Source organism: Chiloscyllium plagiosum, chromosome 13 (genome assembly GCF_004010195.1).
Source record: "Chiloscyllium plagiosum isolate BGI_BamShark_2017 chromosome 13, ASM401019v2, whole genome shotgun sequence".
Lineage (NCBI taxonomy): Eukaryota > Metazoa > Chordata > Chondrichthyes > Orectolobiformes > Hemiscylliidae > Chiloscyllium > Chiloscyllium plagiosum.
In genome coordinates, this window is record NC_057722.1 from 72,494,863 (window position 1) to 72,508,776 (window position 13,914).

The 13,914-nt window shown below is 43.7% G+C and overlaps 1 protein-coding gene across 11 annotated transcripts in view; it reads right to left on the reverse strand.

Moving 5' to 3' along the window:
• Positions 1–13,914, reverse strand: part of mbnl1 (muscleblind-like splicing regulator 1) — a 238,329-nt gene that overhangs the window by 165,846 nt on the left and 58,569 nt on the right. For 9 of the 11 annotated variants that reach the window (XM_043702716.1, XM_043702713.1, XM_043702712.1 and 6 more), the window contains exon 1: positions 4,107–5,126. The exons of the other annotated variants lie outside the window; for them this stretch is intronic. In XM_043702716.1, the coding sequence (XP_043558651.1) occupies positions 4,107–4,280 (174 nt within the window). In that variant the 5' untranslated portion in view covers positions 4,281–5,126. Of the gene's footprint in view, positions 1–4,106; positions 5,127–13,914 lie in introns of those variants that run through there. 11 annotated transcript variants of the gene reach the window in all.

A 13,914-nucleotide genomic window follows, 5' to 3' on the forward strand; every position in this document is an offset into this window, starting at 1 on the left:
CCTCCTCCACAGCAAATAGGGGTGGGCAATAAATGCTGGCTTAGCCAGTGACACCCACATACTTCGACTGAATTAATTTTTTTTTTTAAATGGAGCATTCATGACTATTATAAGAGGGAAGTGTTTAATCAATACAACAGTCACCTAAATTTGAAACGTTAGCTTACTCTCTCTCTCCATGGATGCTGCCTGACTCACTGTGATCTCCAGCAAGTTTTTGTTTTTGACAAATACAAGACCTCGTCTTTGCTATGAGAATTCAGTCTCAGTGGGGGGGGGGGGGGGGGGGGGGAAGAAAGAGGAGAGTGAAACATTTCAGAATAGAAGATTAGGGCTTTACATTAAAATATGGAATCTGAGAATCTTACAGCACACACACATAGGCCTGGTTGAGAAACCACTACAATTCATCCTATACACATCTGCCTTTTCCTCTTAAACCATGCACTTTTATATCCTCAAAGCATTGAATTCGCTTTGGAAAATTATGATTGAATTTGTTTCATTCAGACACGATGTTTTAGTTACAAAACCTTTCTGCATTTAAAAAAGCCTCCTCCTTCCCGCTGTGGCACCTTTGCCTTATTTTGGGGAAATGTTGGGGATTTGTCGAGAGAAAAATATTAGCACCCAAAACAGACAAACCTGCTTAACAAAGGGACCAAAAAAAAAAAGGCAGTCCTCTTTACACAGTCAATGTGAATAAGTTAATGACGTTTTCAAATGGTTTTCTCTCCAAAAAAAAAGTAGAGATTAAAACTCATGAATTTATTCAACACCTCTCTCTCTCATAATTCCTCCTAAAAGTTAGATGAGAAATGAGGGTGTGGATATAGCGTGTGACAGGTTTATCTCCTCCACATCTAATCCCTTTCTCACAGAGGGTGACTCATTGAAAATACCAAAGACAGTCTGGAGGTTCAGTAAGTGCAAATATGTGGCAGCGGAATTTATAGACAACACTGGAAGCCCTTGGATACCGAGTGAACTCCAACCACGTGTCTTCCTCATGTATTAGATTGTGTACAAAGCTCCAGGCAGTAGCATATGTTGCCTCAGCTTTATCAACTCAGCTGTAATTTTTGCAAAGAACATTCACTTTCTCCTCTCCCTAAGCTCAAAAAGGTTCCAACACAGCTAGAGTTGGAACTGGGAATTCAATTTTCCAGTCTGTCTCAGCAACCTAAGACCCTTAGTTCACTCAAATTTGAAAGATTAATGTCTGCTGGATTTCCTCGAGTATTGATTAGAAACTATTGGAAAGAGGTGTCTTGGACAAACAATGTCAGGAGGTTCAGGACAGATGCTCAATGAGATGTCTGGAATCATAGAATCCTAACAGTGTGGTAGCAGGACGTTCGGGTGAATCGAGCCCATACTGACCCACCAAAGAGCATCCCATTGCCATATCCCTGCATTTTCCATGGCTACTCCACCTAGCCGGCACATCCCTGGATACAAAGGGTAATTTAGTTTAGTCAATCCACTCAGTCTGCACATCTTTGGATTGACGGAGGAAACCGGAGCACCCGGAGGAAACCCACGCAGATACGGGGAGAATGTGCAGTCACCCAAGGCTGGAATCGAACCTGGATCCCTGGTGCTGTGAGGCCAACCAATGAGACACCGTACTACCCTATCAGAGGGGCGCATAGTAAAGCCTTAAGGAATATATTCAACCCGAGATGGCAGCTTTTCCCGGATGAGGTTTTGTCCATCCCCAGACTTGGTAACTGTGTCCAATCACAGTTATGCGCACAACACTGTGATGATATGATCGCCTCTATGCTATTTGGTTTCCCACAAAGGAACATCTTATACCCAGGCAATAGCTGGTCTTTATGGTGGAGCATTCCTAACATCATTTTGTCGGGAACTTGTGAGGGTTCAAGGCACAATGTGTATAGCGCACAACCACGAGATAGATGGGTGGAGGAGGTGGTGGTGGAGGAGGTGGTGTCAACTGGCTAATCCTTCTTCACCTGTCAAGAAAATCTTACAGTTCCATAACGGTTTCTTGAATGATTTGAAGCTTTTCTCTTTATTAGGCTACCAAATGGACATTCTTCTGGGTGTAAAGTATTCAGATATCAACCCTATATTTGTGGCTCCAGGCTGACACTTCAGTTCAGCACTGAGGCAATGTTTCATTGAGAAAACAGTTACATTAAACCAGGTCCTTGCCTACCCTTATTCACAGCAACCACCTACTGGGACTATTCAAACGGTCTTGATTCCACTACCATCAATTGCCTACTCTGAACTGGTTCTGCATTTGTCTTTCCTGTCTTTACGCAATTCCATGAAATCCTCTCAGTCACTTCCTTCTATGGCTTAAACAGCTCTGGTCTTACATCAGAACTCAATGGAAGCCATTCGTATCATCAACGTAGTTACACCAATATAGCAGCACCTTTGTTATTTTCATGCCCAAACCTTGGCTTTATCCCATTGTCCATGGTAATGAAGACATTGTTCACTCTCCAACCAACATCAGAAGGCCAGTCAGTACAAGGATGGTGTGAGCGAGGGCGCGGGCGAGAGAGCGCGGGCGAGAGAGCGCGGGCGAGAGAGCGCGGGCGAGAGAGCGCGGGCGAGAGAGCGAGGGCGCCTGAATGTTTGTATGTGCACGTATGCATTTATGTGTGTGTGTGCATATGAGTGTGTGCACAAATGTGTGTCTGTAGGTCTAAGAGTGGAGTTAACAGTTAGTGACCATGCGGGGTAAGTATAGTAAAACCTCCAGAAATGGAGGTCAAACCAGCCTGCACTGTGAGTTTCTCATTTACAAAGGAGAGCTGGAACCAAGGCCATACCTCTTGTTTGTCGGTCACTAGGAAGGCGTTAATGGGGACAGCGGGGTGTCTCATTCTGCCGCTCCTAGCAGTGCATCTATCTAATCTAATCAAAATACAATGTCATGAAGGATTAAACCACACACTCTCACCATCAAGCTATGCAAGGAATCTCTCCTGAAAGTTACTTATAATCACTTTAGCTACAACCATCTCACGCTGGCCATCTGCCTTGCTCAACCTACTTTAACAAGATCATTTCACCAAGTCAGGCGAGTGAAGCTATGTACTGTGGATTATGGGGCTTCTTTCTTGGTCAAGCATTCATTACATTACATACTGCAAGGAAGAATTAAAATGACAGCACAATGAACTCTACTTGGGGAAAGGGAGAAGAACAATTTTGTCTCCGTCAAAACAACCACGTGTCGTAGCAAATGCCTTCATTTCTTGAGTTTGTGAACAAATGAAGAATGGCTAACAGTGAACACGTGACCACAGGCCTCAGGAAAGCCTAAGCAATGCTCCAACTCAGGACCTGGCTTCATGTATCGTGCAGGTTAGGTCCAATCCTTTTTGCCTCCTGTAGTACCCAAAAGCACATTAGTCCCCTCAGCTGAAGTGACAGATTGGCAATAGGCCAGGCTATGTCTGAACAGCTGAAATGAGGGTCAAGACATTTCATTGTGGGATATTGCTCCCCACCCACCCCCACCCACCAACCTTCCCACCCCAAACAAAGTCTTTGCTCTGTCAGAGTAGCTGGTCTAAAAATAGGCAGCAAACTACACAGGCTATATTCATTGGTGAGCTTGAACTCTGAGGCACATTGACTGCCACCATTCTTCTCAGTGGACAGCTCTGACTGACACCAGGCCCGAACACAAATCTCTTGATTCCGCTCCTTGGAAGCCAGTGTGGGGCTTACACATCACAGGAAAAAGGAAAGTCATCACCCGTAGGCTAGAAAATTATTCATGCCCAAGCATATAGGTTTTTCAAGGAACACGACACATTTCAGTGAACACATGCATGAGTGTAGGCATCGCTACTGTCTGGTTAACTTAGAAGCTGCTTTCTCATCCCCTGCAATTTGTGCAAAGGCATCAGTGTGCAAACCTTACAAATAAACACTTGGTTACAGCGTTGCTTCTTTTTTCCTCCCCCTCTTCTTTTAAGCATTTTCACACATTGGGCAGTCCATCATCATCACTTGCACAGAATACAAAACATCACACGCGCGCGCACACATTATTTCAGCTGAGCATTGTCAGTAAAACACACCCGCGTGTAGTTCATTTCTGTACTCACTTTCAACGAATCAAAGCAGGCAATTACTCGTCCATTTTCAACTTGGCAACTTTTGGAAGGGTGTGCAAATTTACATTCTGTGTCTGGTCTTGAGCAAGTGCCTCTTTGAAATTCTCTGCACACTTCCAACGTCAGCCATTTTGTGTCCCGTATTTGTGTCACACTAACAGCCATGTTTGAGAGTTAACAAGCAGGCGAGATTGTTCCGGAACAGTGTAGAGCCAAACACGTCGATTGTGGAGCCGTGAAGACCGGTTAAAGAAAACCTTGACGTTTTTTGGGGGTGATAAAGGATACCCTTTGTTTTTTTCTCGTTTTGAGTGTATTAAAAGCTTTCTCAACAGAAAGATCACCACAAGGAAGTTTCCCTTCAGAGAAAGCCCCTGGCATTAGATTGGTGAGGATTCGTTTTTTAAAAAAAAGAATTTCAGAAAGAATAAAGACTTTTCTTCTTTTTATTTCTCTCTATTTTGGTTGAAAAAGTAACAGTGTCAGCATGGAGTTGTACATCAAACGTAGGGCAATTGTACTCTGTGACCCATAACGTGTTCCCAAACTGAAGCCTGGTTTGAAGCTTGGAAATGGGTTAGCACTTAGCTCTCAGTGAGGATCGCAGTTGTTGTAGAGTACCAGTTATTCGAAAGGTAACATCCAGCCCTCTGATATGGCAAGCAGTTTCAAAGGTGGGCAACCAATATTGATCAACTCTGCCCAGCTGATTGCAGAGATCAGACTTTCCAGGATCAGACTTTTTAAAAAATTTTGTTTTAATCCCTTCGATTCTTTCAGGCAGAAGGTAACTGTTTCAGTAGAGTTGTGTTTTTTTTTCTGTCTATATGAAAATTCTTTGTTCGATATAGTGAAATAGCAAGAGAGCAATGCCAGGCTGATATACTGCAAAAAGTTTGTTCTCTCTTTCTCTCTCCCTCTCTCCCTCTTTCTCTCTCTCTCTCTCTTTCAGACCTAGGTGGGAATGAAAGGGAGGGGGTGAACAAAAGGGGAAGAGGAGGAAGGAGGGAGCTGGGGGAGGGTTTAAATGTTTTAGAAGGGGAGGAGGTGGGGGTAAGGGGGGGGGGGGGAAATGGGTGATTGTACTAAAGCCGAAGGGTTTGGATGTGCAGTTGTTGCAGTCCTAGCTGGCAGCAAGCAAGACAATTAAGCAGAGACTGCTCTAGAAGCTTTTCGAAGCAGCAGAGATTCCAGGAAAGGCACTTCTCAGTACCAACCTGTAGGAGAAACAGATACATCAACATTTTACCAACCAGCATTTAACTCCCATCCCAATTTAAAAAAAAATGAACAGGAAATTAAAAAATAAAATCTTCCTGCGTCAAGCTGGAAGTAACATGCAAAGGCAACAGTCTACCTGCGTTTACAAAAATACTTACAGTGCAGCGTGATGCAGCCAGCCATTGTACATTACTTTGGGAAAGAAAGGCAGTTTCTCCCCTTGTGAAGCAATGCATGACAGGAAAACAACCAATCAAGGACAGTGTTGCAGCAATATTCTGGGCAGAGAGCCAATCGTTTCGACTGTCTCATGAAAAGGTCGCACCTGTCAGACATTCACTGCTATGCAAGAAGCACAGAAACACACCCATCAGATGCGCCAACCCATCTGCCTGTTGTCCTTGTGCCTCAGATCATTATCCAACATGCAGTTAGTGGATTAATCCAGGTTAGCTTTTCACCAGCTACCAGCAATGGTCGAAGCTCCTGCAGGGTCTCACACACGCATACTCGCACACACACGTACACACTCACTCAGGCAGATGTGCAACTTACATTTGCATACATGTACACACATTCACACACGTAATTCACATGTACGCTCGTGTGCACTCACGTGCAAACATGCGCACAGTCTCACGTGCACATTCACATGCATACACTCTCACCCACACGCCCACACACTCCTGCATCTCGCACAGCAACACACATGCGTTGATATGCACACTTACAGACCTGCACACACTCACACGCATGCTGGTACTCTCACCTTCACACTTGCACAAGCTCACTCTCACACTCCTGCGCTCCCAAGCAAAACGCACAGGAGTCAAGCTTAGTCCCGCAGACTCGAGTTAACTGGGCACCGCCCAAGGCATAAGCTGAGTACTGCTTTACTCTGCCAGGAATGTCGAGGAGAGAGAGAGAAGGAGGTTGCTGTGAAAAGTACATTCCCTTCTCCCTTTGCCCACCCCTCACCCACAGCCAACCACATCTCCACTCCCTGAAACCAAACGAGGTCCCTACTCCAAGTGGAGCTCTGTGTTGGTATGAAACTATTTCATTCAGCCAGCAACCACTTTCTCAGTATATCATAGCCAAGTCAGTCATTAACAAAAGCTGCCTGTGTGGTGACCTTTCCCTTCGCCACAGTCAAGATCCATGTTCGATGGGGAACAGAGTGATCACAGTGCAGCCTAGATGCTTGGCAGACCAAGAGAGCTCTGCCAAGATGCAATTCCATGACACCAGCATTAAATATTCAGCAAGGCAATTTATTTTTTTCGCAAGCCAGTGTGTCATCCCAGCATTCCCAGCATTGTAGGTAGTGGCATGCTGGGACCAGGTGCAAACAACAATCATTCATCACACATCCCTTCAACAACCTAACTCACCATCGATCTATGTTGGGAAGCTTACCTTCTTTACCATTACCCCTTTGGTGAATGGAACACAAAGGCAGACCACAGTGTTGCGTAAACAAGAGTTTAAGTAATGCTGAAACCCTGGCTACTATTCTGGGGACTTAGGTTCAAGCCTCAGTGCAGCATTGTGTAAGCCTGAAGTTATCAATGTGTCTCGGTCATGACCATTATGTTGAAAACCCATCTCCTTTCTCAATGTCCAATGGAAATCTGCCTTCCTTTCCTTGTCTGGGCCTACATGTGACTCCAAAGCCACTGCAATGTTGGGCTGACGCTCAACTATCCCCCTACTGATGGCTAAACAAGCCATTCATTCCAAGAGTAAACGAGTGATGGGCTGCAAAGGGAAGAACAGAAACACAACTGCCCACTGATGAAATGAGAATTACCTTCAATTGCAAAGAGATGCAATTTGCTCCCACCCCTCCTCTCTCAGATATCTCATTTTCATTTTTAAAAATGTTTCTGGACGCCCGCTCCACAGTTGCATACTCTGTCTCCTTGACAGGTTGACCAATGCAATGGGTGGGTTTGAGGGGTACTCAATTTTTTAGTGTTATCTTATTACCACAGGCTCATTGCAAGTCTGGGGCAGTCAATATCCGTAAGCAAGTTATTTTGGAGGGAAGCAGCAAGGGAGAGAGAAGTCAATGGACAATAATTGAGAGTAGAAAGTCTGATTCGTGATCCCCTCCTGGTCCAACTTGAATGCATGATTGGACCACTCCAGTCTCATTACCTTCCAGTAAAGTGCATCCCATTTATCAACACAATGCACAGCCAGACTCCAATTACACCCCTGAAATGAACTGAATTAAAAACACTACATTTTGACTGATGAGCAACATCAACGCTCTCATGTGGCGAGGAGTAGATTGAAATCAATGCAAGTTGGTACTTAACTAGGGACCTGCAAAGTTATGCTGCAAGATTATTGCAGCAATTAGCCAGAGTTCAAAATTATTCTGCATTTCCCAATTGCTACAGTGAGCACTGTATCTTTTAACGTCTGGCTTCACTGCTGAGTTTCTACCTACATTTCCCATTTCCAAGCAATGACTGGTTCTACATTTGGGGCAAAAAGAGGATTGAACACAAAGGAAAAAAATGACAGAAACAGAACAATGCATCCATGCAATATTTCTCTTCGAGGTGATGCACCCATTTATATGCCTCATGACCTCACCGGTTTCACACCCTCACTCCTGTTCCCACTCAAGAGTCCATTTCCTTTCCAATTGGCTAAAGGAAGGCAGACGCTGTGACAGTGATTGGGTCATGTGACTATTTTTAAATAAATTTCTTTGATGGGACATGGATTTGAGTGGTAAGGCCAACATTCATTACTCAGCACTAAATGTTCATGAAGGGAGTGGCTTGTGAGTCTATCACAGAGGAGAGCTGAGAGTCAACTGCACTGCTGCGGGCATTTAGAAACCAGACAGGTTAAGGACGGCAGATTTCTTTCTCTCAAGACATTAATGAATAAGATAGATTTTTACACCAGTTTATGCTGGCAAATGGGACTTGATTTAAGTTAGGATATCTGGTTGGCATGGACCAGTTGGATCGAAGGGTTCTGTTTCCATGCTGTACATCTCTAGGACTCTATGGTCATCATGACTGTGACTGGTATTGAATTCAAGAATTCCTATTTAGTTACATCTAAATTCCACCAGTTGCTTTGGTGGGATTTGAACTCATATTCCCACTGGCCAGATCTATGTTACAAGCCCAAAGGCTTTACCATTATGTGATACTGGTGATTATGTTACCAAACTTTCAGTACTGTGCTCTGACAGAGTTGATGACTCTATTCATACTCATAAGAAAGTTCCAAGTGTTACGGACGTACCTTCTGCCATCAGCCTTACTTACCACTCAGTCAACCGGCTATTGTGAATGCATGAGGGAAATCAGGGACTTAGTGTGTAAATCAATCAGGGTCTTCAGACTCTCTCCCAAATCAAGGCCTAAACTGTGCAAGAAGCATCTCTGTCCCAGTTGTAACTCAGTTCACTTATCTGATGGTAAACTGACAATCCTTGGGAGCGAGGATGTGAATTCATAAAGTGCTGATATAAAAACAGTCCACACACACAGTTTGCCAGACACACAACAAACTATTTGAAAAGTAATTTGAAAAATACAATTTTATCAGACAAATGAGGCTAAGTTAAATCGCAAATGGAAATGACAAATGTTGAAGTTTTGGGAGTAGTTTTAAAATAAATTAACCAGTCAGAAAACAGACTGGACTGAATGCAACACTGGTTTTATAACTCAGTTAATTTACTCTCAATTGACCCTCTAGTGTCGTACTGACAAAGTGCTGCACTGTCTGAGGTTCTGCACACACTTTTTCAAGTCAGACATTAAACTGAGGACTCAACTACTCTCTCAGGATAAGCTAAAAGATTTCACGGTGCTATTTCACGGTAGGCAAGAGAATCTCAATAAACATTGCAAAATGAGACTAGTTAACATTATTATATTTTTGTCTGACTTATGTAGATTAGCTGTCATTTTCCTACGACACACCAATGATTGCATTGTCCAAAAATATCTACTTGGCTATAAAGCAAATACATTGTAGTAATATAAGCCTTTCCTAACCCAAGTAGCAGTGAGTAAAACTAAGTAGGCCTGTAAAGGCAAAACTCCATCTGATCCCTTGAGAATCTGTTTGGTAAGCTAAGTTAAAATTTCACTCCCGTGAACAGCCGCTTAACGATCCAGAACTGGATTACCACTGAAAAGAGAGACATTGTCAAAGCATTTTATCTTGCATTCATTAGGACAAACGCAAGAATGCCAAACTTCAAAGCACCACCACAATTTGTACTGCAAGAGAAAAGGGTGCTGACCGATCATAAGATCCAGGAACAGAATTAAGCCATTCAGCCCACTGAGTCTGCTCCACCATTCAATCATGGCTGATATATTTCTCAACCCCATTCTCCTGCTTTCTCCCTGTAACTGGAGAGATCTTACCAGTCAAGAGCCTATCTCTCTCTGTCTTAAATAGACTCAATGATTTGCCCTCCACAGCCTTCCGTGGCAATGAGTTCCACAGATTCACCACACTCTGACTGAAGAAACTCCTTCTCATCTCAGTTCTAAAGGGTAGTCTCTTCACTGAGATTGTGCCCTTGGGTTCTAGTCTCTCCTACTCACGGAAATATCTTCTCAATGTCCATTCTATCCAGGCCTCTCTCTATTCTGAATTTTCAAAAATATCACCTCTCATCCTTTGTCAATTCCATCAAGTACAGATCTAGAGTTCTCAATCTCTCCTCGCATGACATCTCCTTCATCCTTGGGATCATTTTTGTAAACCTCGTTTGGACCCCCTCCAACATCAGCAGGTCCTTCCTCAGACACCGCACTGCTCACAATATTCCAAATGCGATCTGACCTTATACAACTTTGGAGTACATCTCTGCTCTTATATTCTGGTTCTCTTGAAATGACTGCTAACATTGCATTGGCCTTCCCAACTGACAAGTGGACCTTATTTCTCATGAATTTCAAACTGGATTTATGTATGACTGTTGTGTCACCTCAAGTTTTATTCTCCCCAAAAGTGTAAACATAAATCTGAGGTGTAATACATCACAGTGACCTTATAAATTTGGTTCAGGTCCTTTTGCTAACCGCATTAGAGGAGTCATCGGACATTTGAAGCTAACAGGACATTGGCCAGTCTTTTCAGGAGGCTGGGTTATGTAAAGGTTAAAGTTGTACTGTCATTGGCCAGACCCCAGATGAAGTACATCAGTTAGTCCTGGACAGCCCACCACAGCAAAAAGAAATATTGACTTGACAGGGGTGCAGTTCTCTGGTATAACATCATAACTTGGAATGGGTGGCCTTTTGGTGCAGTAGTCAGCACGGCTCCTCACAGCACCAGGAGCCTAGGTTCAATCCCAGTCTTGGATGACTGTCTGTGTGGAGTTTGCACATTCTCCCTGTGCCTGCATGGGTTTCCTCTCACAGTCCAAAAAATATGCAGATTATGCGGAATGGCCATGCTAAATTGACCAGTATAGGGTGCAGTCTCTGGATTAGTCATGGTAAGTGTGACGCCATAGGGTGGGGAGCTGGGATCCTCTTTGGAGGGTCAATACAGACTCAATGGGCCAAATAACCTTTTTACACACTACGGGAATTCTACAATGCTTCTATGATTGCGAGAAGAGGACATATGAACCTGGCTTGAATTCCTTTCAATATGGAAGAACAAAGTGGAATTTGATGGAGGGATTTCGAAGGGATGCAGTAGGGTGGATATTGAGAGAAAAGACTAGTTTGATTTCAGCTGCTGTATTGTGTGTACTGTCTTACTTTTAGTAAGGATGAGAATACACCAGTGCGTGTCGAAGATATTCATGCTCACAGTTGCAGGAATGAGATAGATTGGAGAATTTGAGGCAGTCTTCCTGTGGAGAAAAGAGGCTGAAAGGAAATTTGACGCAAATCTTCAAAATCATGAGAGGTCCAACACAGTCCATGGGGAGAAAGTGCTCGTACTGATGGGTGGGGTTGAAAGAACGAGATAGCACAGGTCTAAAGTGATTGGTAAAAGAAGCACGAGTGATAGAAAAGAAAAACCTGTCTTACACACAGTGGTTAGGATGCAGAATACACTGCTCTCGAGCGTGGCGGAGACAGATTCAATTAAACCATGCAAAATCGGCATTAAACTGCTATCTCAGAAAGGAAAACATGCGGGGTTATGGGGAGAAGTTGGGAGAATAAAAATAAGTGTTTTGCTCATTTGGAGATCAGATGTTACTACAATGAGCTGAAGGCCTCCTGCAGTGTGGACCATTCTGTAATTCTGGTGAGAGAATCCAGGACAGTGGAACACAGGCTTATACTCAGAGGCATTTCAAACTCTCCCAAAAAGGTCATGGATGCTGGAACGATCAAAACTGAAATGATTGGGGATTTGTTGAGTCAAGAAATATGAAGCAAAGAGGAAAGAGATTTAATGTACAGAAGATTAATTTAGAATATCTGTCAGAATGGACGAGTTGGACCAACGGATCTGCTTCAATGCCGTTCATCTCAATGACTCTATAAACTGCTTACTGAATGATGCAAAAAAAGCTCAAGGGCCCGGAGAAAAGCCTTACCTTGTTCCAACGTGGTTTAATGCTCCCAGACACACGGGTACAGAAAGGACTTCCAAAGAATGTGCTCAGTGAGTCTCTGCTACCAGCTTGCAACATAATTCCAAACTCATTGCCCACTTAGCCTTGTGTGACTCTAAACATCACACTCTGACCATGCCATCACTTCTTAGGAATAGACAGTTACATACACGATACTGGCAAAGGGCTGAACTACCTGTGCAAATGGCGTATTAAGGTATTTTGTGGATTCTGTTAACACATCACACACAATTTGGAAAGAAAATTAAAATCACTTGTCGCAACCTGTTTATCACTGTGCTCACTGCAGCCACTCAATTTTGTCCTCAAACAACACAGTCACATTGTCCAGTGCCATTATCAAAGTGACCAGGGTCAACTTTGCTCTGGATTTAAGATGAAGAGTATGCACAAACTCTTTAGAAATAAGGGTAGGAGTGAAAAGTATGGTCCCTGGAGACTTCTAGGAGAAAATGAGGACTGCAGAATCTGGGGATTAGAGTCGGGTGTGAGGTGCTGGAAAAGCAGAGCCAGTCAGGCAGCATGCAAGGAGCAGGAGAATCTATGTTTCAGGCAAAAGCCCTTCATCAGGGTTTAAGCCCGATTCTCCTGCTCCTTGGATGCTGCCTGACCGGCTGGGCTTTTCCGACAGCACTGTCTTCGACTCTGGAGACTTCTGCCAAGTGACAAGATCATGGCTGATCTTGGACTTCAGTTCCGCTGTCCCCAATCTCCTCACAGCTCTTCAGGTTTTAAGCTGGTTCTTTGCTTTGTTGAGGCTGCAGCATCTAGAATTTAAAGAAATCAATGCTCAGGGTGACTCATTTTATCTTCAGATGACGTTCATGAATAATGGAGCCTTCGCTTGAAGGCAGCGGTATTTCCTCACCCTCAATGTTGGAGATTGAAGTCATTTTGAGAGTCTGCTTATGTAAAGACCCCTTTGTCAACTATCAACTCTGTAAGCAGACAGCTGCTGTGATCCAGGTCCCAAAGTCATGACCACCAACACCTCGAGAGAACAAGTGTGTGGGACCATCACCAACTCTAAGCTTTCCATCTTGACACGGAATTAGACTCTCTGCTCCTAAAATCATGGAAACTCCCTTCCAAGAGGCAGTGTTTGGGGATGGGGGTGATTTACATATCTCCGAGACCAAAAAAATGACAAAGACAATGCAACCCACACATTTAAAGCAGTGTCAGGGCGTGCAGAACAACTTCATGTGGAGTGACTGAATTACCCAATGACTAGCTTGGCATGCTGCCTTCTGCCTGGTTTTAAACACAGCAGCAAATCTCATAGATCTCCATTTGTGTTGAGTTAATAGCTCGCAGGCTGAGTTGCTGTAAGAGCATTCCACTGAGCCTGAGTCAGAGTGCAAGGAAGAGCCAAAAATACCTTCAGTGCTCCTCCTTCTGTTTACTATCTAATTACATCTGAAAGAATCTTGCACCACAGCAAGAGGCCATTTGGTCCATCATCCCCATGACAGCTGTTCACTGGAGGGCTGCTACAAACCCAGCATTACAAAACATGTTAGCAATCTGAAGCATTGTTGATTCTGGCAGGTTTGAGAAGCAATCAAGGGACTTAGATCCGGGGTATGGACAGAAATCATGCAACTCTAAGAACGATTCCAGGCACAAAAATCTTCAGTTATAAGAAGCTTCAGTGAGGAGAATAACTTGAAGTGATTGGGATTATTCCCCTTAGAGAAGACAAGGGGGACAGGAGATTTGATTGAGGCTTTCAAAATGGGCTGGATAGGGAGAAGCTGTTTCCATGTAGTTAAAGTGATGTACAAAAGGAGCAAGGTTAATGTGTGTGGTTAGGATCTGGAAAGGAGTGCTAGCAAATGTGCTGGAAGCAGGATTAACTGAAGCATTGAAGAGGGAATTGGATGATTATTTGGACAGAAGTGGTGTCAGGAATATGGCGATATAGGTAATAGAACAGGGAGGATGGGTCAAATGAGCACCTTCTATGCCATA